This window comes from Dromiciops gliroides, chromosome 1 (genome assembly GCF_019393635.1).
Source record: "Dromiciops gliroides isolate mDroGli1 chromosome 1, mDroGli1.pri, whole genome shotgun sequence".
Taxonomy (NCBI): domain Eukaryota; kingdom Metazoa; phylum Chordata; class Mammalia; order Microbiotheria; family Microbiotheriidae; genus Dromiciops; species Dromiciops gliroides.
This window is the reverse complement of record NC_057861.1, coordinates 718,068,927-718,095,555: the sequence shown is the minus strand read 5'-3', so window position 1 is coordinate 718,095,555 and position 26,629 is coordinate 718,068,927. Positions and strand designations below refer to the sequence as shown.

The 26,629-nt window shown below is 39.5% G+C and overlaps 1 protein-coding gene across 2 annotated transcripts; it reads left to right on the top strand.

Moving 5' to 3' along the window:
* Positions 1 to 254: 254 nt before the first annotated feature.
* TRNT1 (tRNA nucleotidyl transferase 1) lies at positions 255 to 26,629 on the top strand. 2 transcript variants are annotated; one of them, XM_043978237.1, is made up of 8 exons: positions 255 to 322; positions 1,981 to 2,128; positions 7,262 to 7,455; positions 12,309 to 12,447; positions 15,144 to 15,270; positions 23,264 to 23,457; positions 24,964 to 25,217; positions 26,097 to 26,629. In XM_043978237.1, exons 2-8 carry the CDS (start codon positions 1,981 to 1,983, stop codon positions 26,343 to 26,345), a joined length of 1,305 nt encoding a protein of 434 aa, XP_043834172.1. In that variant the 5' UTR covers positions 255 to 322; the 3' UTR covers positions 26,346 to 26,629. The 2 variants fall into 2 exon arrangements, with proteins under 2 accessions (XP_043834172.1, XP_043834171.1); XM_043978236.1 differs by lacking the exon at positions 255 to 322 and adding an exon at positions 797 to 1,111.

Here is a 26,629-nt window from a genome sequence, read left to right as displayed (position 1 = left end):
GGGAGGTGGGTGTTAATATTATCTCCATTTCACAGTTGAGGAAACTGAGGCACATACTTGAAGTGACTTGCCCAGGGTCACACGACAAGTAAGGGTGAGGCTGGATTTTAAATCGGATTTTCCCAACATCCCCAAGTCTCCAAGGAAAGTGCCCAGAGACTGGAAGAAAGTCGGAAAGCCTGAGCCCAGGACTACCCCGTGGAGCAGCTAAGGACGTTGCCAAGGACGACGACGACGCCCTTACGTCACAGGCGTCGGCGTCCGTGCTTCCGGGAGCGAGTGCGTCTGCGAACGGCGGCGGAGCCTGGCGGCTGACGTCCAGGTAAGCTGAGGCGGCGCACGTGCCGCTGTCTGGTGGCCACCTGCGGCTCCGGCCCTGGCTCCTGGCGCGCCCCGGACGCCCCGAGCCCCACGCACCTGGGCAAAGAGGGCGGCCCAGGAGGAGCTAGGGAGACTCACACGTCTGCTGCTCCTAGGGACCGGCCATTGCCATCGCTCCCTCACCGGGAGACCCGGGGAAGGGGGTTGGGGAGCGCGCACCGATTAGCCAGCCTGGGGATCTTGTCCCCCTGGAGGGTAGCGGGGGGAAGCAAGGCGATGATTCCTGAGGGGACTTGACAATAAACCCGACCCTAAATACTAGGGGTCCAGGAGCAGGAGCGGAACTGGCGGTGACGCGCATGCGCGTCCGTCCCGCGAGCTCTGAGGTTTGACCCAAGCTGCCTGCTGTAGTAGTTAATTCTCATTTCCTTCTCTGCCGGGCTTCGTCCCGGGCAGAATCGGGGCTGGTACCTGGGCAGGAGGCACGGGGGATGAAGGAGTCCTCTCGGTGGAGAGACTCTGAGCTACGTTCATGTGTCAGAGACTTAGATCTGCCCAGGCAGAAGGGACTGCCTCAGTATCCAATAAACCCACCTGCCTCGCTCGGCATGGGTAGAAGATCCTAGAATTATATAGAGGGAGGTGGAAGAGGCCGTACATCTAAGCCATCTCCCTTATGTTACAGAAAGTGAGACTGGAGAGGTCAAGAGCTAGTACTGGAACCTCAGTCCTCTGATTTGAAGCCCAGTCTGTCTGCATCCACCTCCCCTGCTGCTGTCTCCCCAAGAAAGTAATAAAGAAACAGGCAATTTCCATTTCTCCTCCCACTCATGCTTGGTAAAAGAAATATGACTAAGCGCGAAAAATATTACCTTCTGAGGAATTAACCTGGTTCTTTTGTGGTCAGTTGCCCCCAGGGCCACCAGAGAATGGGTTTTTCTCTTTCACTGAAGAGGTTCTAAATGGGGGACAGAAAGTTGGTGAAGGGAGAGGAAAGAAAGTCCTTAGAAAGGGTGAGTGGGTTTTTAATACAGAATAGTGAACAATGTAGAACGAGAGAAAAAGATGGGAAAAAAGAGATGAACTTACAAAGATGATCATATTTGTAGCCCAACACCTATGAATTAACTTAGTGAAATTGTAAAAGTGGGCATTAGTGAGACATTGTGGATCCTTGAAAATGAACATGCTTTTGTCTTACTTTTTGTCTTAATGACCCATAACTGTTCAGTCATTTTTCAGTTGTCTGATTTTTGGTGATCCCATTTGGGGTGTTCTTGACTATGATAATGGAGTGGTTTGCCTGTTTTTTCCTCCAGCTTACTTTACAGGTGAGGAAACTGAGGCAAACAGGCATAAGCGACTTGTCTAGAGTCACACATGTAATAATTGTCTGAGGCCAGATTTGAACTGAGAAAGATGAGTCTTCCTGACTACACACCCAGCATTCTATCCACTGCCCTGCCACAAATCTAGAAGGATGATAAGTTTCTGTTGGTAGAAGAAAAGTTTAATTTCTTTCCTCTATTTTCCTTCATAGTTAAATAGTTCAACAGTTGTGTCTATCTGTGTAAAAACTTTGTGAATCTAACTCATGGTTTGTTTTGTATCTCTTAGTAGTTTTCCTCACTGAGTGTCATTGGCATTTCTTTTCTCTAGATGCTGAGGAATCTGTTCCTGAGGCAGAGAACATTACTCTCCTGCAGTTGGAGTAGAGCCTCTCTTTTGAAGAAGTACCTATTCACAATGAAAGTGGAATCACCAGAATTTCAGTCCCTTTTTACAGAAGGACTGAAGAACCTGACAGGTAAAGAGATCAGGATTTCCCTTCTTAGGTTTAGTTCCTTTGGATTAAGGAACATGGGGTTTAATGCAGATTTCTAGTGTCCTAGAAATCTTTGATATAAGGCAAGGTTTAGCATGGATAATACAAAACCGGAGGTGATCCACTGACCTGAGCATCAGTTGGCTGTGAAGCCAGCTTCCTTGGTCCTGCTTGTACCCATCTGGATGGGGCCATTGTGGAGAATGATGTGGAATCCTGGGGGCAGATGAGGTTTCAGCTATGCTCTGGGCTACATCAGTATTACAGAAGACGCCTGAACTTCAGAAGTCATTTATACTCTAGCATATGCTACGAGTCTAGAAGTGCTTGAAGACTTCCAGGGGGAAAATTCACTGTCTCCTGAAGCATTTCTTGAATAACTTCATTTCTTAGGAAGTTTTTCCTTCAGGCCTGAATATGCCACATGGCACCTCCATAAGATCATACAGAGATTTATAGGTGGAAAAGACTTTGGAATTCATGTATTCCAGCCCCCCTTACTGTACAGAAGGGAGAAGAGAGAGGCTCAGGGTCTTATCCAAGGTTATATGTTGGTGGCAGAGCCATGATTAAGATAAAAAATCTAGTCAAATATCTCATAGGACAACCTTTCAAATGCTTGAATATGGTTATCCTTCCCTCACCTGGTTCTTTCTCTGGGATGAATATCCCCATTCCTGTACCTGATCCTTGAATGGCATTGTCTCAGTGCTTCTTACCATTGTGTACACTCTTCGGTTGTTTGTGTCATAAGCCTGTCACCTCCTTGGGCCATGGTGTTTGTACTCTCTCTACTACATTGGCATCGAGGACTCTTGCTGAGAAAATTGCTTCTAACCGGTTCTGTTCAGCAGCCAGTTAGGAGTGTCCCTAAAGTCCTAGAGAGCTTGTCTGAAAAATGGGAAGGTTAAGTGCCCAGGGTCTGAAAGCCAGCATATGTCAGAGTCAGGACAGGAACACAGACCTTCCTGCTTCTGCCTTCAGGTTTCCTAATGGTATATTTATGTTTGGGGGTGGGGGTGGGGGGAGTGCAAGGACTCCTGAAAACAGCATCATCTTCTCCAGATGGCTATCCCACCATCACCTCATGCTGAACCTGTCTTTCCCCAAACCCTCATTTCCACACTTGCCTGCCTTGTTTTGTTTTGTTTTGGTTTTGTGGGGCAACTGGGGTTAAGTGACTTGCCCAGGGTCACACAGCTAGTAAGTGTTAAGTGTCAGAGGTTGGATTTGAACTCAGGTACTCCTGAATCTAGGGCCGGTGCCTTATCCACTGCGCCATCTAGCTGCCCCTACTTGCCTGCCTTGTACTTATGAAGTCTTTTTTTTTTTTCAACCCAGCTGAGATGGTGGATGGCTAAATTACACTTCAGTTTAAGGTCTGGATGCATTATTAGACTGCAAGCCCCAAGTGTTAATAATATTAATGAAATCTCTGATTTAGATAGGAGCAATAGCTTTCTCAACAAAACTCTAAAAAAAAGTCAGAATGACTTTGAAGCCATGAATATATACCTGTTTGGTTTTGGGTTTTTTTTGTTTTGTTTTGTTTGTTTTCCATATTTAAATGTTTCCCTTGGCATAACTTGGGAATCTTTAGAGTTAGGAGAGACCTTAGGGTCCAGTTTCTACTTAAGCAAGACTCCTTTCTTTAGCATTTTCTTTCTTTCTTTTTTGCAGGGCAATTAGGGCTAAGTGACTTGCCCAGGGTCACACAGCTAGTAAGTGTTAAGTGTCTGAGGTCGGATTTGAACTCAGGTCCTCCGGAATCCAGCGCTGGTGCTTTATCCACTGTGCCACTTAGCTGCCCCCATTTTTTGTTTTTGTTTTGTTTGTTTGTTTTTAAATCAATTAATTTTTGGTGAGGCAATTGGGGTTAAGTGACTTGCCCAGGGTCACACAGCTAGTAAGTGATAAGTGTCTGAGGCCAGGTTTGAATTTAGGTACTCCTGACTCCAGGGCCCATGCTCTATCCACTGCGCCACGTAGCTGCCCCTTGTTGTTGTTTTTTAAAGATCCTCTAGATTGTCTTAAAGTGAATTGTAGATACAGATGTATGATATGCCAATGTCTGGTAAGGCTTTTTATTCAGAGTGACTGTTACTGAAAATTTACCAACCAGAAGTCATAGAGCCCTGAGTTTAATTGCTCTTCTTTTGCATCTTCTACCTCCTTACTTCATTCCTGCTCCCCTTACACACATACACACGCGCACACACACATACACACACACTCGAAATTAGTACTGAGTTGAGTGAGTCAAAGGCCAAAATTTCCTGGGGAAATACTGTCATGCCTATTCTCAACCCTAAAAATGGCTAAGCTGTGTTAACAGCAGAAGCATTTCCTAGTTTAGTTGAGAATTTTTTATTGTAGTAGAGGACTAGGTGGCAGGAATCTTAAACTCTTTTATATCTTTTATTTGGTGTAAAACAAGGAACATTTTAATTTCACCATAATTTTGGAGTGTTAATACCATCTACCTGTCTTTTGGAATTCTGGAAGACTTGCTGTCTTCAGAATATTCTAACAATGACCCATTGGCTCCAGCCCTTTCATTTATGGAGAGATAACTCAAGCCTGGATGGATTTAAGGGACTTGCTATAATTATAATTATTATAATTATAGGGGATTTGGTATAATTATTTTCTTAAAAATCAGGAATTGTTATTTAAATATCTTTGCCTATAAAATTTACCTAAAATGTGAGAGTATAAGGTTAAAATGTTAATAAAGGATTGAATAGGAATTAAAAATTAAATGAAAGCTCTTTGGTTGTTATGGTTTTGTAGTGCTGAAAAGGTTATTAACAACACCCTAGTATGATAAACTGAAATTGTAGCAAATTAGCCTTGCTTTGAAAAGATGAAATTTTCTATTTCTTGAATATTTGACTTAAATTTGATTTTAGTTTAATTTTATAAGGCACTTTTACTTCATTTGTATGTAGTATGTATAAAGTTCCTTGAGCTAATAAGAGTATGCCTGAGAAATTTAAGAAATTATTAGTAATTTGTAAAAAAAAAAATTAATGGAAGTCATTTAAGGTTACTGGTATTTTTGTTTTATGACTTAACAAATTTAGGATGAAATGATCTTTTTCTTAAATTACTTTTCTAGATAATTCATCTTGGTATATATTTACTTTAAAAAATCATTTTAAGAATCAGATGTGCATTCCCATATATACGTTGGTCTTAGACCATTTAAGTAGTATTTAAAAAAATTTATTTTTTGTTAATGTTATCTTTATTTTCAAATCACTGGCTGTGTGAACTTGGTTTAATCACCTGACCTCTTGGGCCTCAGTTTTATCATCTATAAAATGAGAGGGCTGAACAAAATGATCTGAATGGTTTCTTCCATCTCTAAATGTATGATCCTATGATCCTTTCTCTTTCCTACCCAGTAAGCTATCCTTTAAACACAATTTTTCTTACTCATCATTTCTTATAATGCAGGGATATTTTGTTGCATTCATGTCCCACCATTTTTCAGCCATTTTCCCATTAATGGGCATTCACTTTGTGGTCAGATTTTGCTGTCAGTAAAAGTGCTGTTATGAATATTTGGGTGCATATGGGATGATTAGGATATTATTTTAAAAGCCTATACGACAGCACTTTTTCACCATTTTTGTGTCTGCCTTTAGTAGTCTGGTGGAATCCATAGACCCCATCTCAGAATAACATGTTTTAAAATGCAAAAATAAAATACATATGATTACAAAGAAAATCAGTTACATTAGAATAGTTATGAATAGGTGTCCATATTAAGAGTCCCTTCTCTGTCGCATTACAACAAGCATTTGTTAAGCATTCACTATGTGCAAAGGCCAATATTAGGTTTTGGACATTGTTGAAGACAAAATGAAAATTTCACTCGCTCAAAAGGACTTTCCCCTCTAATAATTAGAGTCTTCTATTCAGATTGTCCTTTTTATTTAAAATAAATAATACATGCCCAAATCAGATCTCTGAATGGGATAGATATCTTGAGATCCAGAGCTACTTCTCTCTGTTGTAATTAACTTGACATGTGACCTTTAACTTCACTTCCAAAGTTATTTTAGCCAGTTCAGCATGAGAAATTGGTTTTAGCACTTACTAATTCTTTTTTTTTTTTTTTTTTGGTGAGGCAATTGGGGTTAAGTGAATTGCCCAGGGTCATACCAGCTAGTAAGTGTTAAGTGTCTGAGGTCGGATTTGAACTCAGGTCCTCCTGAATCCAAGGCCGGTGCTCTATCCGCTGCGCCATCTAGCTGCCCGAACTTACTAATTTTTTACCTATTTTTTCTAATTCCAAAGCATAAATTGAGTTTTTCAATTTATAAATGAATTAATCCAAGGGAAGATTTTTTTTTTATACCTATAGAGAAAGCTGCTGCTTTTTCTTCTCTCTCTTTTTTGTTTTTAAAGTGAGGCAATTGGGGTTAAGTGACTTGCCCAGGGTCACACAGCTAGTAAGTGTTAAGTGTCTGAGGCCGGATTTGAACTCACGTACTCCTGACCCCAAGGCCAGTGCTCTATCTACTGCGCAAATCTAGCTGCCCCTTGCTTTTTCTTAATAAAAAAAAATGGATTATCATTTCAATACCAGATAAAGAGGTAAATGAAGTTGCTTAAATGACTTCCCATGACTTAAAAATGTCATCACTGAACATGTTTCTGAATAAGTTTTCTTTTACTCCTAAAGTTTATTATAAGTAATTTATGGAAGGTTACCTTGATATCCATGTATTAGTATTTAAAAGAAAAACAGTTGTAATAATTCATTAACTATTGCCCATTGCAACTCATTTATAAAAAATTTGCCCCTCCTCCAAAAAAGTAACATGACAATATTAAAATATTTTAAACTTAGAAAACAATAAGATAAGTAACAGTCTGTTTAATTGAAAATATAATTCGAATTTATCTGTGTTGCTTCCTTGTGCCTTTTTTCTTCTTTTTTTTACTAATATAGATGCCCTTATGTGTATTTGGGAATTTAGACTTTTTACTTTTAAATTACCTTCTTCCATAATTTCATTGTAAGATTTTTACCGTAATAGAGTGCTCGTATGAAACCCTGTTACTTATGAGGGAAATAAAAAGCTTTTGTTTTTATTCCAGAGTTATTCAGTAAAGAAAAACATGAATTAAGAATAGCAGGAGGAGCGGTACGAGATTTATTAAATGGAACAAAGCCACAAGATGTGGATTTTGCTACCACTGCTACCCCAGCTCAAATGAAGGAAATGTTCCAGGCTGCTGGGATTCGTCTGATCAATAACAAAGGAGAAAAACATGGAACCATTACCGCCAGGGTGAGTGAAGATTCGGTTACTTCTTTTTTTTTCTTTTTGTAATCTGTTTATTTTATTTTCCATTTACATGTAAGGGTAGTTTTCAACATTCATTTTCATAAGATTTAGAGTTCCACATTTTTCTCCCTCCCTTTCCTCTCCCCCTCCACAAGATTGCAACCAGGTTATATATGTACAATTGACAGGTGTTCTTTTTATCAGTTCTTTCTATAGGGGTGCATAGTAAGCTTCCTCATTAGTTCCTTGGGATTGATTGTCTTGGATCATTGGATTGCTGAGAGTAGTTAAGTCATTCACATTTGCTCATTGAACAGTACTGCTGTCACTATGCACAATGTCCTCTTAGCTCTGCTCACTTCACTATACAGCGATGTTCATTAGTCTTTCAAGGTTTTTCAGGGTTCATACTGTTTGTCATTTCCTATAGCACAAGACCATTACACTATAAGCATATAGCACAGCTTTTTCCATCATTCCTCAATGGATGGACATTCCCTTGATTCTCAATTCTTAGCCTCCACCAAGAATTGCTATAAATATTTTTTGGTAAAATTTTTCCCCCTTTTCTCTTTTTCATGATTACTGTTGTTAACTGTTTCCCTTCCATCCTATTCCCTTCCCCATGATATTTATTCTATTATCCATCTTCTTTCATCCTATCACTCTTCAAAAGGGATTTGCCTCTGTCTGTCCCCTCCCCCGCTCTGCCCTTCCTTCTTTTGCCCCTCTCTCTTTATCCCCTTCCCCTCCTATTTTCCTGCAGGGTTAGAGAGATTACTCCACCCAACTGAGTATGTACATTATTCCCTCCTTGAGCCAGTTCTAATGAGATTGAGGTCTTTGAGCCAATTCTGATGAGTGTTAGAGTCATTTACTGCCCAGATTAAATAGATTATTCCACCCAGTTGGGTGTGTCTGTTAGTCACTCCTTGAGGCAGCTCTGGTGAGTTTAAGATCTTTGAGCCTTTTCTGATGAGTATAAAATTCATTTACTGCCCTGCTCCTCTCCCATCTCTTCCCCCACTCCATAAGCCTTTTCCTGTTATTTTCATGTAGGATTTCACTTCTGCCCTTCCCCCTCCCCCAGTGTATTCCTTTCACCCCTCAATTTAACCCTAAAGATGTTATCATCTAACTAAGTGACACAGTGGACAAAGCATCACCCCTGGACTCAGGGGGATCCCAGCCAAAACTCAGCCTCAGACCCCAGGTATGACCCCCAGCTCCAATTTTTTTTTTTTTATGGTTCTCTAGGGTCTTGTATTTGAAAGTCAAATTTGCCATTCAGTTCAGGTCTTTTCATCACAAATATCTGAAAATCTTTTTCATTAAAGTCCCATTTTTTCCGCTGAAAGATTGTGCTGAGTTTTGCTGGGTAGGTGATTATTGGTTGTAATCCCATTTCCTTTGCCCTTTGGAATATCATATTCCATGCCCTCCGGTCCTTTAATGTAGAAGCTGCTAGATCTTGTGTTATCCTGACTGGGGCTCCATAGTACTTGAATTCTTTCTTTTTGGCAGCTTGCAATATTTTCTCCTTGACCTGAGAGCTCTCGAATTTGGCTATAATATTCCTAGGAGTTTTCTTTTGGGGATCTCTTTCTGGAGGTGATCGGTGGATTCTTTCAATTTCTATTTTACCTTCTTCTTCTAGAATTTCAGGGCAATTTTCCCTGAGAATATCTTGGAAGATGGTGTCTAAGCTCTTTCCTTGATCATGGTTTTCAGGTAGACCAATAATTTTCAAATTATCTCTCCTGGACCTATTTTCCAGGTCAGCAGTTTTTCCCAGAAGATATTTCACATTGCCCTCTATTTTTTTATTCATTTGGATTTGCTTTATTGTTTCTTGGTTTCTCATAAAGTCACTGGCTTCCATTTGTTCAATCCTAATTCTTAGGCAATTATTTTCATCAGAGAGTTTTTGTACCTCCTTTTCCATTTGACTTTTCAAGCTATTGACTTTTTTCTCATGTCTTTCCTGCATCACCCTCATTTCTCTTTCCATTTTTTCCTCTACCTCTCGAGTCCTTTTTGAGCATCTCTATGGCCTGAGATCAATTCATATTTTTCTTGGAAGCTTTAGATATAGGGGCCCTGTTTTTGACATCTTCCTCTGAGGGTGCCCCTTGGTCTTCCTTGTTACCGAAGAAACTTTCTATGGTCTTCACCTTTCTCTGTTGGCTCGTCTTGCCTTTCTTTTACTAGACTTTTAGCTCCTTAAAGTGGGGCACTATTTCCAGGCTGCAGTATCACAAGCTTAAGAAGTCCCAGGTGGTATGATTTAAGGAGAATCAGGTTCTTCCCCTTGCCTGGCCTGTTTCCTGGTCCTAGATGACCCCAGACCAACTTGCCAATCAACCAGCTTTGTGTGTTGTGGTTGTCAGCTCTGATGAGCCTGTGCCCCTCCCCCACCTGGGCCACTGCTACTCAAGCCTGCCTCCTGGTTCTCAGTAGGGGTGTAGAATCCAAGTTCTGTCTTAGCACCATCATAGACCCCTGTAGTCTCTCCCCTGTCCAGGGCTCAGCCCACTCACTAGACTGTGAGCTTAGTTCCAGACAACATTGGCACTTCAGCTGATTCAGAGGCTCTGGGGGTCTCCTCTGGTGAGGACTTCCTGAACTGGATCTGTGTCAGGGTGACTGTGGGGGTGGACCTGACTCCTGTATCAGCACAGCAGCTCCCTCCTTCTGACCTTCCAAGCCGTTCTTGGTTAGAAGATGATTTCAGCACATTCTTCTCTGAGTTTTGCTGCTCTGGCATTTTCCTATGGCGTTATTTGGATGGTTTTTGAAGCGATTCTGTCATGAGTTCGGGAGCTCACTGTATTTCCTCCGCCATCTTGCCTATGCCCCGGAAGTACCCTGTAGATTCTTCTGCCTAGTTCTTTATGATTGACAGCTCTGACATATTTCCTTTGTTTTCAAAATAGGAGAAACCTTGTACAAGTACTACTCCCACCTTCAGTTGCCCTGAGTGATACTGTTTAATAGTATTACCCATTTCTGTCTTTAAGTCTCACCACCCCAGCATGATGTTGTCTGTTGTTTGTTTAGACTAGCTTAGCCCTACTTGAGCTGGCTTGAGTTCCTTCCAGCCTCAGTTCGATTCCAGCCATTTGTAACATTATTATGAGAACTAATTTCTACCATTGTTTTATTGTGTTTTCAGGGAATCAGCTAATGATATTTGTGTATGTTTGTGTGGAAATTAGGTGGGGGGAAATCCTAACAGACTTTCATTCATCATTGGAAAATTTTGAGCTATAATTGAATGAATGTCCTTTAGAGAAAGGAGACGATTTTTTTTTTCATTGCTTAGAACTGGGATTTTATGTTCAATTTGGAGCAAATTCCTCTACTTAAGTCCTACAAGGGCTCTTAGCAAGCTGGAATGGCTTCAGGTACAAGACAGGCGATCTCTGTCATCAGAGAACTAACCTAGGCCCTTCACCAGTAAGTAGGTTGAGCACCTGGTAATGATTTCTTCAGCCATAAAAATCTCAGAAAAAGTCGTCCAAGGCAGGAGGGATGGTAGTCTGTGGAGGTGGAGGCAGTACTCACACCCACAAAATCCTGTCAATTCTGGGAGTATTGAAAGCATTGCTTCCAACGAATGGGCCATTTAGGAAATGATCATCCGTCTTGAAGTTGGACTTGATCAGACTTTAAAATATTCTGGCAATTTTTAAGTGCTTAGATGGAGGAAGATGTGTGTGATGCAAATAGTGCTGGTACTCTGCCCTGGATACTTAATACAAAGGACTAGATACTCTGCATTGCCTTTGCATCAGAGATAGGCCTGAGGAAGTATAAAACAACACTCTTGGGCAGGGGGAGTAACTCACTAGATGAGGGATCAGAGAAAACTTCATGGGTGAGGAATTCTGGGAGGCTCAGAGTCTTTATAAACCCTTCTGTGTTAGGTTCATTGTTTACATGGAAATGATAATCAGTTATTTGACTGGGGGTGGGGTGTTAGTTTTGTGTTTTAAAGTTTGTCATCGATACAGGAGAGTTTGTTTACATAGAAACTAGGCATGCATCAAATTCTCAGTGCTCATAGACCTGTGAACCAACAGGTATTTATTAAAAGAGCCTACTTATTCTGTACTAGCCACTGTACTGCCTATACTGAGTTAAGTGCCGGGGATATGACTCAAGGACTTTACATGCCATCAGGAGATATCCTGTACATAGACGAGATACACACATGCATACATATATGTGTACCTACAGCACATAAATAAAAGGTAGTTGAGGCAGCTAGGTGGCTTAGTGGGTAGAACATTTGGCCTGGAGTTGGAAAGACCTGAGTTTAAATTCAGCTTCAGACACTGACTGTGACCCTGGGTAAGTCATTTAATAAGCCTCTGTTGGTTTTAATCCACTGGAGAAGGAAATGGCTAACCACTCCTTTTTCCTTGCCAAGAAAACCCTACAAGCAGTATTGGCCTGCTGTGGTCCACAAAGAGTCAGACATGACTGAACAGCAATTATTTGAAGAGGGAGGCATTAATAGCTGGGAATAGGATAGCTGGGAAATGAGGAGCTCCTCCTTTTTAGAGGGTGGCATTTGAGCTGAGTTTTGAAGGAAACGAGGAGGAATTTAAGAGGTGATGGGAGGAGGGTGTGTGTTCCACACACTGGGGGCACCAGTGCAAAGGCAGGGAGATGGCAGATGGAGGGTCATGGTGAGGAGCACCACGTAGGCCATTTGGACTAGGGAGTGGCTAAAGAGGAAGGTGTGACGAGACTGTAGGAGTAAAGTTACCATTGCTTCATTTCAAAGCTATTTGCCTTGTATTTTTTTTTTTAATCCAGCTTTCTGTTTGTATTCATGTCTGTTGCAGCTTCATGAAGAAAATTTTGAGATCACCACACTAAGGATTGATGTCCTTACAGATGGAAGACATGCAGAGGTGGAATTCACAACTGACTGGCAGAAAGACGCAGAACGGAGAGATCTCACCATCAACTCTATGTTTTTAGGTAATGCAAGAGACTCAAAGATTGTAGCACAGCCTTCAGTCAGGCAGCGTGCCTGCCACGTGCCAGGCACTAAAGACAACACTTCAAACAGGTCTGCTTTCCAGGAGCTGCCAGTAGGTCAGGTGGGATGGCGTGTATGCAGATAAAAGTGGATACAATAGGCCAGTGGTTATCAGTAATGCTGCTGTAGAGACATAAATTGGGGTCTCTCCCTTCAGTGGTATAGGAAGCTCCCTGTCAGTGTGTTCCAGCTCTGTCTCTACAATTCCCAGTCTTACAGGGGTTGGGGGTGGGGCACTGAGAAGTTAAGTGGGTTGCCCAGGATTATTAGACCAGTCGTATCAGAGAGGAAGGGCCTAAAACCAGGTCTTACTGACTTAGATGGCTCTTTGGTCACTATGCCCTAAGGCATACTTTTTCAAAGTAAAGAAATACAGGTAGAATAGGTCACTAAGAAGCTTAAGTTTCTTATTAGGTACAGGCAATACAACTAGTTAGAAGATTTTGTATAGACAGCTAGCTTAGAAAGTACTTTGGAGCATATTTTAAAAATTCATTTTGGAGTTTTGGTGGGCACCCTAGACTTGTGCCTTCAGTTCTGTCTGTCAGGGTAGATCTTGTCCTAAGCATATTGTGCTAAGTTTGAGTTCAGCTCTAAGCTTATAAAACTTACTTTCCTATCTAACCCTGTACATGGTGGTTATTAAAGAATCATTCAGTGTAGATGATGACTCTGCTCGGACTTCAAAGGGCAAAGAGATTTTACTTAAGTAAAATGGGCTTCGTGAAGTAAAGCGTCGAGTAGATGATGGGCACAGCGGCGGCTGCTCTTGAGTCATCCTGCTCACATTCTGAGGCACAGGGTAGTGTGGTTCTGACAGTGATTTAACGATAGGACATTTGGAGCAAGAAAAAAGCATAGATTTCATTTTGTCCATTTTAAAGATGAGGACACGGAAGTCCCCAAACACTGAGTTAGGAGCCAATAGTTTCACAAGTAGTAGGAGGAACAGTTGGGCTTGGTCTCATGTCCTTTGACAGCTTTCGGGGCCCTTGCTGCCACACCATGCCACCTTGAGCACTTTGACATAAAGCACTTCTTTCACAACAGTCCTGTGAGAGTTAGTGATAATCAGTATTTACAGAGTAGAAATTTGTCTTTTGTTTTTGCGCTGTCGGCTAATGCTGCTTTAATACAGAAGAGAATGCTACCTCACAAACACAGACATCCCACAAAAGAAGGCTAACTTAGACCAGATAAGAAAAATAAGAGGGTAGAAAACACCTCGGAGACAGGGACCTGGGGTCCTCAGTCTAATAGTAAGGAAAAGAATAAAAGTCGCTCCAAAAAGGCCACTCTTCTTCCTGACCCTCAGGACATTGACCTAATTACCATCTCGAGAAAAAAAAATTAAAAGCAAATCGGTCCTTTTTTATAGATGAAGAAATTTGAGACTTGGTCAAGTTAAATGATTTATTTGATATCATGTGGCTAGGAAGTAACAAAGGTTGTTCTGGAACCTCGGTCTCTTTTTAATGATTTAGACATAGATTTGGATAATTTTATTTTTCCTAGCTACTGTTCTACATTTTAAGTAAGCTGCCATCAGGTGGGCAGTTGTAATGCTTACTCTAAGGCCTCATTACCCAATAACCTGAGTTCCCATTAAGTGTAATTAACTTTAAAAATTAGTGTGATTTTCTGTGATATCCTTTTTTAAAAAAATCCAACTCCACATTAAAATAGATAATAATCATAACTATTATAATTACTGCATTTTAAGAAGTTGATGCACAGCAAGATTTAAAGAACTACACTTAGCCATCATTATGTATATTTCTTGCTAATTAACTGTAATTGTACCTTTTTGACTAGATTTGGGGAAACCAAATCAATTTGAATTTCTTAATATTAATTCAAGACTGCAGCAAAACCCCCCCACAAACCTCCAAATAAAAATAAAGCTTTATTAAAAACTAGCTTTTGGTTTGGGCCTGTTTGTCCATTGAAGAAAGGGAGTCATTTCCCCCCTTACCTAACTCCATCTCTTTGCCCTTTGAAGTCAGAGCAGAGTCATTATCTACATTGAATGATTCTTTAATAACCATCATGTATAGGGTTAGATAGGAAAATAAGTTTTATAAGCTTAGAGCTGAACTCAAACTTAGCAGAATATTATGTTGGAATTCATTAAACACTTAGGTACACTAAACAGCTTAATAACATACATTGAATGTTTTACATGACTACACATGTATAACCTATATTAGATTGCTTACTGTCTGAGAGAGGGAAGGAAGGGAGAGATGGAATTTGGAATTCAAAACCAAAAATAATGTTAAAAATTATTTTTCCATGCAATTGGGAGGAAAAGAAAATAATATTTAAAAATACATTAAATAACTTAAACTTGGAATACAACTTGGAATAAACAACTTATCCAGACTTTCAAACAGAGGATTCATTACAGTGGTCTCAGTGACTTTTCCATGGTACCTTAGAGTCACATAAGAAGTGATATGCAATTCACCCCATTCCTTCCATGGCATGTAGTGAATAGCAACTAGTTCGTTCTTTCCTGAATAAAAATTCCCCAATCACATTATTATTTTGAATTCATATAATTGTTGGTGGAAATCTTTTAAATAATCACGGTCATGTTAAAAGTCCTAAGAAAAATCTCTTATCACAATAGGTTTTGATGGTACCCTATATGACTACTTTAATGGCTATGAAGATTTGAAAAATAAGAAAGTCAGATTTGTTGGAGACCCTAAAGAGAGAATTCAAGAGGATTATCTTCGAATTTTGAGATATTTCAGGTAAAATAAATGTACTTGAATGATTGTTTATTCGACCAAATTATATGAACACCCTTCTAGGGATGTTTGCTTTATCTCTATACTAGGTTGTTTGTTTGTTATCTTTCATTTTCCAAGAGGGCCAAAATGACATCACTGTCTTGGCTGATCAGACAGTATGAGCTTGGAAGGCTCTACCACAGGTTGGGCACAAACAGTCCACTTGACCATTTGGAGTGGAGATGCTCTAAATCTGTGCATCTCTTTGAGCTACTGCAGTTCTGCTTCACTTCTAGTGCATTATGCCTTCTTTCATGAGGCCACACAGTGTTGGGTGGTCCTGTGCCAGTGTCTCACAATGGATTCCAAAGTTCTTCAGAGAGACCTTGAGAGTATTCTTGTATTCTTTCTTCTGGCCTCCATGTGACCCACCTGTCTTGTGTGGATTCTCTATAAAATAGTCTTTTAGGCAGATGTACTTCTGGGATTTGAACAATGTGGCCAGCCCATTGAAGCTGTACCGTCTGAACGAGAGATTGAATGCTGAGCAGTTTAGCTTGAGAAAGGACCTCAGTGTCTGGTACCTTATCTTGCCAGGCAGTCTTCAGAATTTTCCCAAGACAGTGATTCTGTTTTCTGGTATGGTTCTAGTATACTGTCAGGGTTTCATAGGCATACAACAGTAAGGCCAGCACAGTGGCTCTGTGGGCCTTCAGTTTGGGAGGCAGCCCATTACCTCCTCTCCCACACTATCCTTCCAAGCCTTCAGAACACTGAGACTCATCATCTGTATGTACATCCCTGGAAAGTATACTGCCAAGGTGGGTGAACTGACCTACAGTATTCAGAATTTCCCCATTTGCTGTAACCAGTGGTTCCACGTATAGATGGTGTGCTGCTGGCTGGTAGAGCACCTCTCTTTTCTTGGTATTACCTGTTAGGCCAAAATTAGAACAAGCACCCGAGAATCAAGCCAAATTTTGTTGCATCTTAGCTTCAGAGGCTGGGTTGAGTTCACAATCATCTGTGAACAAAAAAAAACCCCAACATGCACCAGTTCTCCCTCCATTTTAGGCTTGGCTTTAGCCTTTTCAAGTTAAATAATTTCCCATCAGTGTGTTAGCTGACCTTGATTCCATGTTCATCCTCATTGAAGGCCCTCCTTAATAGGCTGATCCTTCACCTGGAAGATGGTCATCTATCTGAGAACCAGTGAGGCTTCAGAAAGGGTCGAGGAAAGGTCGATAATGGGCTTTGCTTCCTGATAACTCCTGCAGAAATACCAGGAACACAATAGAGGTCTGTACGTACAACATTCGTTGATCTGACCAAGGCCTTTGATACTGTCATTCGCGAGGGCTTGTGAACAATTATGTCAAAATGCGGTTGTCCAGAGAAGTTCATCAGTATTATACGTCAGTTTCATGGGCATGCTTACCTGGGTTCTGGATAATGCATGATGCTCTCACAATTTCCCAATTATCATAGAGTGAAGCAAAGCTGTGTGCTTACTCCCATGCTTTTTTTTTTTTTTTTTTTGTGAGGCAATTGGGGTTAAGTGACTTGCCCAGGGTCACACAGCTAGTAAGTGTCAAGTGTCTGAGGCCGGATTTGATCTCAGGTACTCCTGAATCCAGGGCCGGTGCTTTAACCACTGTGCCATCTAGCTGCCCCCCCATGCTTTTTAATATGCTATTTTCAGCAATGTTGTCAGCTTGTGGCAGTGAAAACTTGCAAATGTGATTGCTCACCTGCTGTCGATGAGTAATCATGGGAAGTGGAAAATAGAGACCTTGGTTTTCAAAGGTGGGGAAGAAGGTATATCCTAGAAATTATGGCACTTTCCATTGAAACTTTTGAGCTTTGCTAATCCTTGGGGAAAAGTTGGAAGTATATTATTAAATGAATGGTCAGTGAACACTTTTGGAAGTGATAATCATTAGATTAAAATCAAGCTTTATTAGATTTAGCTCATTTCCTATTTGAACAAGTGTTCAGCTATTCCTCCACTAGAGGCTTCTGCCACTATGTTAGTATGGCTTGGAGAAAACCTGGAATTCCCAAGGGGAATGTAAATTTTGCTGGATACTGGGGAACTGAAAAGCTTCAAGCATTAGGTTCCTGGTGATGGGATATTGTGAAAGGACCTGCTGAATCCTAATTCTGAACCTATGCAGAGAGGCCCATTAGCCAGTTTGGCCACAGGCTAGTGAACCTGAAGGGCTCAGAACTCTCAATGACTCTACTAAGTTCTGGGGAGACCTGTGACCCATGGAGAGAAGGCCCACACTGTCACACTTCCCTGAAAGATGGATGTACTCTAGACTGTATGATGTGAGAGCTGTAGAATGGGTCCTATAGATTTGACAGTCTCTCCTAGTAGCCTTTTTGAATAAAATAGGAAAATGTGGTAAAATGGAAAGAGCTTTGAATTCGAATGCTGACCACTATCTTTTGTAACTTTGGGCAACCCTCTTTAAGTATTTCGACTTCATTTTTTCATTGAAGTTGGACTAAATAATCTCCAGAGTTCCTTATAGCTATAAATCTGTGGTTTTTTCAGCCTCTGTGGTTGGAGAATTATGTACTTAGATGATTAACTAAGCCAGAGGATAGTGGGACTTTGTAGGTGTATAGGTGACCTTGTGAGTTAAGGGCCACGACTCAAGCCTTCTGTGCTCTGTAATAAGTTAACCCCCCAAAATCCGTTTAGAATGATGAGGTGAATATGGTAAGATGAAACTACTCAAAGATTTACATTTGTGCACCCAACTTCTAAAATAAACATTGACCCAGACAAATGTAGTAGAGGAGACTTGTAGCTGGATGGAAATTCATGTAGAAATGATAGGGATTTTAGTTGGGTGTTGGTTTATGAGTCACCGCTGGGGTGTGGTTGTGTTTTGAAAGAATCACTGTCATCTTAGAGTGACTCTACTGTGCTCTGTATTGGGTAGACCACACTTGGAGTACCATGTCCCATTCTAGGCCCCACGTTCTGAGGCCAGTATCAGGTTGGAGTATGACAAGGAAGATGAAGCCACTCTGACATAATCCCTCGAAAGGTAGGGGTGATGTGCTTGAGGTGTGGATGTAGGCTAAAGAAGGAGCACGCTTGAAAAATCGTGGAATTTTGAGGAATGATTTTGGTTTTCCTGAAGTTTTGGACAGTAAGAATAGGGCAAGTTGTTGGAAATTGAGGGAAATTAGATTTTTTTTTTTAAATGTTTAGTGAGGCAATTGGGGTTAAGTGACTTGCCCAGGGTCACGCAGCTAGTAAGTGTTAAGTGTCTGAGGCCGGATTGGAACTCAGGTACTCCTGACTCCAGGGCCAGTGCTCTATCCACTGCGCCACCCAGCTGCCCCGATTTTAATTAATAAATTTTTTTTTCTTTTAAAAGATTGTTATTTTCTGCCTTAGTGTTTTTTATGCCACTGGGAGTATTCATTTAGAGGCAAAATGATCAACTGGGGAATGATTTCTATGTTAAAAAGTAATTGAACTAAATGAGCTAGGATTAGCCTCTTCAAATCTCAACTTGGATGATTGATTCAGTTAATCACTCCTTATTTGTATTATAGGACTTTTTTTTTGGTTGAGAAATGTTTCGAATCTGCTGTGGATTCCCCTTTTCAGTAAAAATGGTAGAAAAGAAATGTCTTGTGAGTGAGCCCATGCTTTCTCTCCCTTTTGTAAAAGAAGCCTTCAAACAGAGAGGTGGTGCTGACAAGGAGACCATTGGATTTGGAGTTGAAGGGCTTGGGTTCAGATGGCAGCTCTGCTGCTTACCTCTGACCTTTTCCAAATTATTGCTGCTCGCTGGGCCTCAGTCTTCTCATTCAGCTCATTTGGCTCTAAATCAAATGGTGAACAGCATTTCAGGACAAAATATAATAATTTGCTACAAAATATTTGAATGGAACTGCACCAGAGAAGCCTGTGGAAAATGAATACTGGATGAAACCACTTGTACTGTCAAAAAAATGGAAGCTTAACTCCATACATTTTGTGGGGTCACACAGCTTTAGGAGAGGAGGAAACCTTTCATTAATGGGCACATGACGTGAGGAATCATCATGGACTGTTTTGAAGTTCATCAAACAAGGATACGTTCTTACAGAAAATGTAGCTTACACCATGGAAAATAAAACTGAACCTAAAACCCCAATTGTAACAATTGTGAACATGACCCATAAAAATGAAAAGAAGCAATGAAAAAATTGTAGTTGAATAGCTTATTTTATTTTTGCTTTGGACCAGACTTTGCTATCTTGGTAATCATTTGTTCTGGGATAATAGAGTTTGTGGAAACATTATGCCCAAATAAATTCTTTTTGAGGTTACAAAATGACAAATTTCCACAGGGACATACATAGATGTTTGTAAAACTATAATAAAACTCATAAGCTATAATAAAAAATAAAAACCTGTGTAAAAACGTATAGTGCATCTCTCTTGAACAGGAGTGGAGAACTATGGATATTCTACATACTCTGTCAGATAGGTCTGACCAATGTTTGGGTTAGTTTTGCTAAACTTTTTTTTTTTTAAATCTCTGTTTCTGGGGTTAGTTTTCAGAGTCGGAATTCAGGGTGTTATATTTGAAGGTAGATGTAATGTAAGAACAAAAGGCATCTTTAAAAATAACATTAGTTTTTAAAGTTTCATTTAGATCTCTTGGGGCCGGGGTAGAGTGGGTAAAGAGAAATAGAACACAGTAGACCATTTCAGGGAGATTGCTTATACTTTTCTTGTAACTGAACTGCTGTCCTTTGGACTTTAATTGAACTTTAATTGTTCATTTGGAAGTACTTGTGAGCATTCTTTTAGAACCAAACTCAGATAATGGGCCTGGTTGTTCAGATTGTCAATTAATTCTTGTCTTTAACCACAGTCATATACCAGTGCTTAATAATGTTTGCTGCTCATCAAATGCTAACATTTTCCTTCTTTTGAATTTGCATTAATTGGATCCGAGATTGACAACTGACAGCCTTTAGAATGTTAAATGCTTTGAGAATTTATGCTGTAACTACTTGTTCAAGTATCCCTTATAATATGGATCATTTAAATGAGTCAATGATATATCCTTTGTCATTTATAGTTAGTCAAAACTCAAGTTTTAAGAGAAAGCAAATACATTATAGACTAGTCTACTGTGTTTGGATTTTAGTCAGAGTTGACTATCTTCATCACAAACGTTAAGATGGATAGAGACTGGCACTTTTAAAGATTTCGAGTGTTCCAAAATGTGATCATGAGAGAATCCAAATAGCATCTTTGATTTTCTATAGCACACTGAATTTCTGTCTTAGCTGCTGATGACATCTGAATCTCATTTTGTGGCCTTTAACAAACAGTCTTCTTTCCAAGTTTATGAATCATACACATGAAGTATCTGTTGAAGAACTGGATTTGATGGTCATGCCAAGCATCTTAGTCAGCTGTTTGGAATTCGAAATAATGTGCTTTAAGGAGTCATCTCTCTGGGTGCAAAGATACATCAAGCTGCATGAGTTCTGATTTAATATGCCTTGTTTAACAGTGTGCAGAACTGGCAAAACTTTAAATGATTTCATAAATCCCAGCACAGAGGATTTTAGAAACTTGGAAATAACTTCCTGTCATTTCTAGTATTATTCAGAATCTAGGTTTGGTCTTTCAATGTTTGACCCCATTTACATGTGTGAGCAGGATTTCATTTATTTGAATCACATCAAAAGGCAGTTTGCATTTGAAAACTGGAAAACAGCTTGAATTTATGCATGTAGCTAAATTTAACTAGTTATAATGTCAAACTTCAAAGAAATGTGCAAAAAGATCACATAATAAAATCCCATCAAAGGTTTACTTTATTGAATAAAGTCTCTTAACACAGGCTTTCCTTTATTAACACACTGGCTAGCTATAATACTAAGTTGTGTGTTTTTTAGTTTAACAAATGGGCTATTTTACTCCTTTAACCTCTTGCTTAGAATCTAGATTTAGTTTGTTTCTAGTTTGAAATGGTTGTTTACCAGTGACCTAGTATCAGAGGTATCAAAAATGTGGCCCAAGACACTTTCCAGTGTAGCCTGCACCAAATTAAAATTAATTAGGAAATTTTTAACAAAATAAAAGTACAAAAAACCTATAGATAATGTTAATATGTAGTTTTTTAAGTCAGTATGCAGCCCACAGGGATCCTTATATTTGGTTTAGTAGATATCTATTCAAGTTTGATTCCACTGGTATAGTCTTTTAGCCAAAAATAATCTTACATCTTATTTTCCTAACAATAAACCATGTTTTCTGTTTTATCATTAATATATGTGCCCACTGGTGGACCTGAGGCTCCTTATTTTCCTTTCTTTCTTTCAATTACCAATTGAGTTTAGTTCATACTTAGAATATTATTACTCCCTCCCCTCCCAGCCTTTGCCTTATATATAACCAGTTCAGTTCAGTAAACTTTTTTCATTTAATCTTTTTTCTGAACTGAACAAAGAAGGTCAGTATTTCCATATACATTGTAGAACAGGAGGGTCTTAAATGTGAAAGTGCAAACCTGTATTATTTATGTAGTGGTTGCTTTTTAAGCATATAATAAACCCATATCACTTTCAAAGCTGTCTTTCTTGTTTGTGATTCCTTCTGAAGTCTCTTGTTTTTCATTCTTTTAAATCCTTTAGTTTAAAAAATGTTATTAGAGCTAGGAGAAAGTTTCTTAGATGAAAAGAAATGCTAAATATATTTCCTGATATACAATTTACTCTTGAGTCCCAATTTTCTATCTGTTGGGATCTGTTCTTCAGGCATGAGATTGTACATGAAGTATGGCTGATAACTTGATTATTCATACTGATGGAGGAAAGCAACGGTATAATTGAATATAAGAAAGGAATTATTTTAAAAAATCATTTGTTCGGGGTTCATTAATGTACCTTGAGCTGTAAACTGGTCTAGCCTTTCTGCAAAGTAAATTGGAGCTATGTCCAAAAAGCTATTAAACTGAGTTTACCCTTTGACCCAGTGATAGCAATACAGATCTATACCCCAAAGAGATCAAAGAGGATATATATATATATATGTATATATATATATATATACACATATATATATATATATATACACACACAAAACAATTTATAGCAGCTCTTTGTGGTAGCAAAAAAGTTGGGAAATGAGGTGATGTCCATCAGTTGGGGAAAGCTAAACAGATTATGCTATGAATATAATGGCTTAAGAAAAGTGCTGGAAGAAAAAAATAGGAAGGGGAAAATCTGGAAAGACTTAGATGAACTGATTCAGAATGAAGGAAACAGAACCAGGAGAACAATTTATACAGTGACAAAAATATTGTTAACTTGGAAAGACTTTGGACCTCTGGTCAGCCCAATGAGCAGCCACTATTCAGAGGACTCATGGAACATGCTGCCTTGCCTGCATGATGATAGACGATGAATGAGAGTGCAGATTGAGGAATGTGTTTCTGTGTTTGTGGACATGGCTAGTCTGGAAATTAGTTTTGCTTGAATCTACATATTTGTAATGAGTTTTATATTTCTTACTTTTTCATTGGAAGGTAGATGGAAGGGAGAGAATTCAGAGCTAAAAATAAAATTGAATTAGCATTTTACCTTTTACTTTGTAAGGTGTTTTATCCTTCTATTTAAAAACCAATATGTCTGATCATAAGCACATCAAACAAAATGAAGAAGCCAGGTTGGTTTGTTGTTTAATTTTCCTATCCTAGTCCCCAAATTCAACTTCTTGCCCAATCCTCATTTTTTTCTGAGAATAAGCTACATGAATTCACAGTGATTTATAAAAGAGTACTTTACCCATATGTATGAGAAGAGGTAACTATAGTGTATGCATTAGAGTAGAAGCATTTTATTGCTATAGATTGAGATTTTCTTTGCCACTTAATTAAACATAAAAGTAATAGTGTCATTACACATTTAAAAGTAAAATTTATTATGTATGTGGTTTGTGGTAACCTTGAATACATGTGAGAATTCTGTTTTGTAGGTTTTATGGAAGAATAGCAGATAGACCTGGTATCCATGATTCAAAGACTTTGGAAGCAATTAAAGAAAATGCAAAAGGTTTGGCCGGAATTTCTGGAGAGAGGATTTGGGTAGAACTGAAAAAAATTCTTGTTGGTAACCATGCAAATCATTTGGTTCATCTTATGTATGATCTTGGTGTGGCTCATTACATTGGTGAGTACTGTTTGTGAATTACATGTTGCTTTTTGTTTAGTAACTTAAATTAAAAATCTAAGGAAAGAGTATTGGATTTGAAGTTAGGAGAACTCTGACACTTTCTGTGTGCATAAATTAGTCAAGACCACTCTGAACCTCTGTTTCCTCACCTGTAAAATGGGAATAATATCGTAGAGTCCCACAGGGTTGTGGTGAAAAACAGATGAGATAATTTAGTTTGCCAAGTTGTATAAATGTTGTAATTATTATTAGATCTCTGAGGTCATGGCAGACCTGATTCCTGTGATTCTGAGGATTGATTATTCTAGAAGAAATAGACACGAGTAAAAGGGAGTAATTGAAGTTAGATGTTCAAATAGGCCTCCAAGAACATTCCACACCAAGAGTGTTTATTGAAAGAAAAAAGTTATGATAAAATTTTAAGAGGGGAACTGTTTGTCAAAGATAGGGAAAGAAATAGAGACAGGAAGCAATGAGTTTTAGGGATCCATTGGGTACTTATAGATGTGAACTAATAGAACCAATCCCCCCATTTCTGTAACATGGGGCAGGAAGAGAGCACGGTGCCATTTCTCGATCTGCCTAAAAGGCACTAAGTTCTTGTGGTGGGAGTTAAAGTGACAGGAAGAGCTCATGATGCTAAGGGTAGCAGGTGAGCTTTCATGTGGGCAAATGGTAATGCATGCAGGGAAAACAATAAGCATGGACTGCTAGAGATATGGAAGTCATTATAGGCTATCTGTAGAAGATATCAGCACATTCTGATGGATTGTCATGTGGCTCTATTGGTCTTGTCAGTTTGGATGTTCCCGCCAGCAGTAAAGATCACACGCCATCCATGCCTGCTCATCATGTGCAATTCATGTCCTCTCAGAGGTCAAGGCCAGGGTCCATGAGGCCTTCCTCATTTTCTCGTAACCTTTTGAAAATACAGATGAGGCACTTAGGCTGTCTGCCCATAATTCATTGATCTCACCATGTGATGATCCTGTTTACCTGATAACATCTTACAGCTGTTGTTCAGAGTTCCTCATCTGTCAGATATTACAGCCTATTCACTCCCACTCTAGGCCTCTCTATTGTCCTTTATGTGAAAAATACTTGTCTCAAAATAACACTGACAGAATATTGCAATTAACCAATGGGCCTTTGTTTTGGGGAGTTCCTTGGTGTAATTAAAGGAGCTTTGCAATTTCTTAAAAGCAGTTCAGCTTGCCTTTCTGTAATTCTTTCTCCAATGTATTGTGAATTTTTATTGAAAATTGGGATATTTGGGGTATATTCTCTAATTCTTTTTAGATTGTCATAACAGGAAGGATAACCTTGCTCCCTCCTTTTCTTGGTGCCACTATCAGAGAGAGAAATCTTGTACCATGCAGACCATCTGACCCGGCACAGCATTTCTGTAGAGGAAATTACTGTATCTTTTTGCGACCTTTTTTCAGTTTTATCCTTTGAGGAACAATGCAGTTTAAAACATAAAAATCAACTCTTTCCCTACAGGTTTACCTGCTGCTGGGAGTTTAGAAGAATTTAACAAAGTCAGTAAAAATGTCGAAACTCTTTCTCCAAAGCCAATGACTCTTTTGGCTTCATTATTCAAAGTACAGGATGATGTTAAAAACCTTGATTTGAGATTGAAGATTGCAAAAGAAGAAAAAAATCTTGGCTTGTTTTTAGTGAAATATAGGAAAGATTTAATTAAAGCTGCTGATAGTTCAGAACCACTGAAGCCCTATCAAGATTTTGTTTTAGACGTAAGTACACAATGCTGGTATGGTCGGTTGTCTTAATGAGAACTCTTCTTGAAATCCAGGTTTATTGCCACTTAAAGTTTCCCAAAATGTAACTAAGAGATTAAACTTGGGGATTTCTTTTCCTGTTGGCTTTACTTTAGACTCATTTTACAAAACGTTGATGATCAGCACACAGCTAAATTCCAGAAATGGGCATAGTGGAGAGAACATTGCACCAAGGGCTGAATTCTGACTCTGCCATTGAAATGTGGGACATACGGCAAATGACTTGAGCTCACTGAGGTGGAGTTTTCCCATCTGTAGATGGAGTGGGTTGGGCTGCTCTTGTCTGATCTATCTTCAACAGTCTGTGACTGCAGAAACAGATATTTTGTGAATGTGAGGAGGAGCCTAACAATCTTAGCATCAGCCTTAGAGCTAGAAGGAGCCTTGAAGGTTGTCTGATCTGGCCTCTTCATTTCACCGGTAAGGAAATCAAGGCCTCAAAGAGGGGGTATTTCCCAGGTGTTGTCTGTCAATGGTAGAGCCAGAATTCAAACCCAGCTCCTGAGTCCAAATCCAGTACATTTATCCCTAGTACCTCGTCCCTCTTATTTGTCCTTTTAATTAGAAGATTCTCACACCAAGCAACTACTTGTGGTATAATGGAAAAAATGTTTGGCTGACAATCAGAAGACCCTGATTTCAGTTCCACCCCTGCCATCATCTAGCTTTATTACTTCAGATATATCATCTAACCTTCCTGGTCCTTGGTTTCTTCATCTGTAAAGAGGAGGGATGGGGATTGAATTAGGTGCTAGAATTCTGTGATTTGTTCAGTAAATGCTCTGAGTAAATTGTCCTGATTTTGCTCCGTGTTCATCTTTGTTTTGGATTTAGTCTAGGGAACCTGATACACTTACTCGAATTTGTGAACTGCTCAAATACCAAGGAGAGGTGGGTCTTCTTAAGGAAATGCAACAGTGGACTATCCCTCCCTTCCCAGTCAGCGGCCATGATGTAAGAAAAATAGGTATTTCTTCGGGAAAAGAAATTGGGTTAATATTACAGCAGCTGCGAGAACAGTGGAAGAAGAGTGGCTACCAGATGGACAAGGAGGAACTTCTAAGTTTCATAAAGAAGGCCTGAACATGGTTGGAGGACTCTACCTGGATGGTCTTTCCAGCTTGGCATCTCAAGAAACCTTTGACATGAAATGGAAACTTTGGGGCTAAGAAGCAACAACCTTGATTTTAAAAAAGTCATTAGAAGAGAACTCCCATTTTTAGGACTTATGAAAAAGTTGAAACTTTATATTTTATGTTTCATGCACAAATCTCAAACCTACTTAATGAGACTGTTGCAGTCATTGAACAGAAGTGCCTGCCTTTTGTTTCACATTTTAGTGGTAAATACAAATGTATTAACATTGA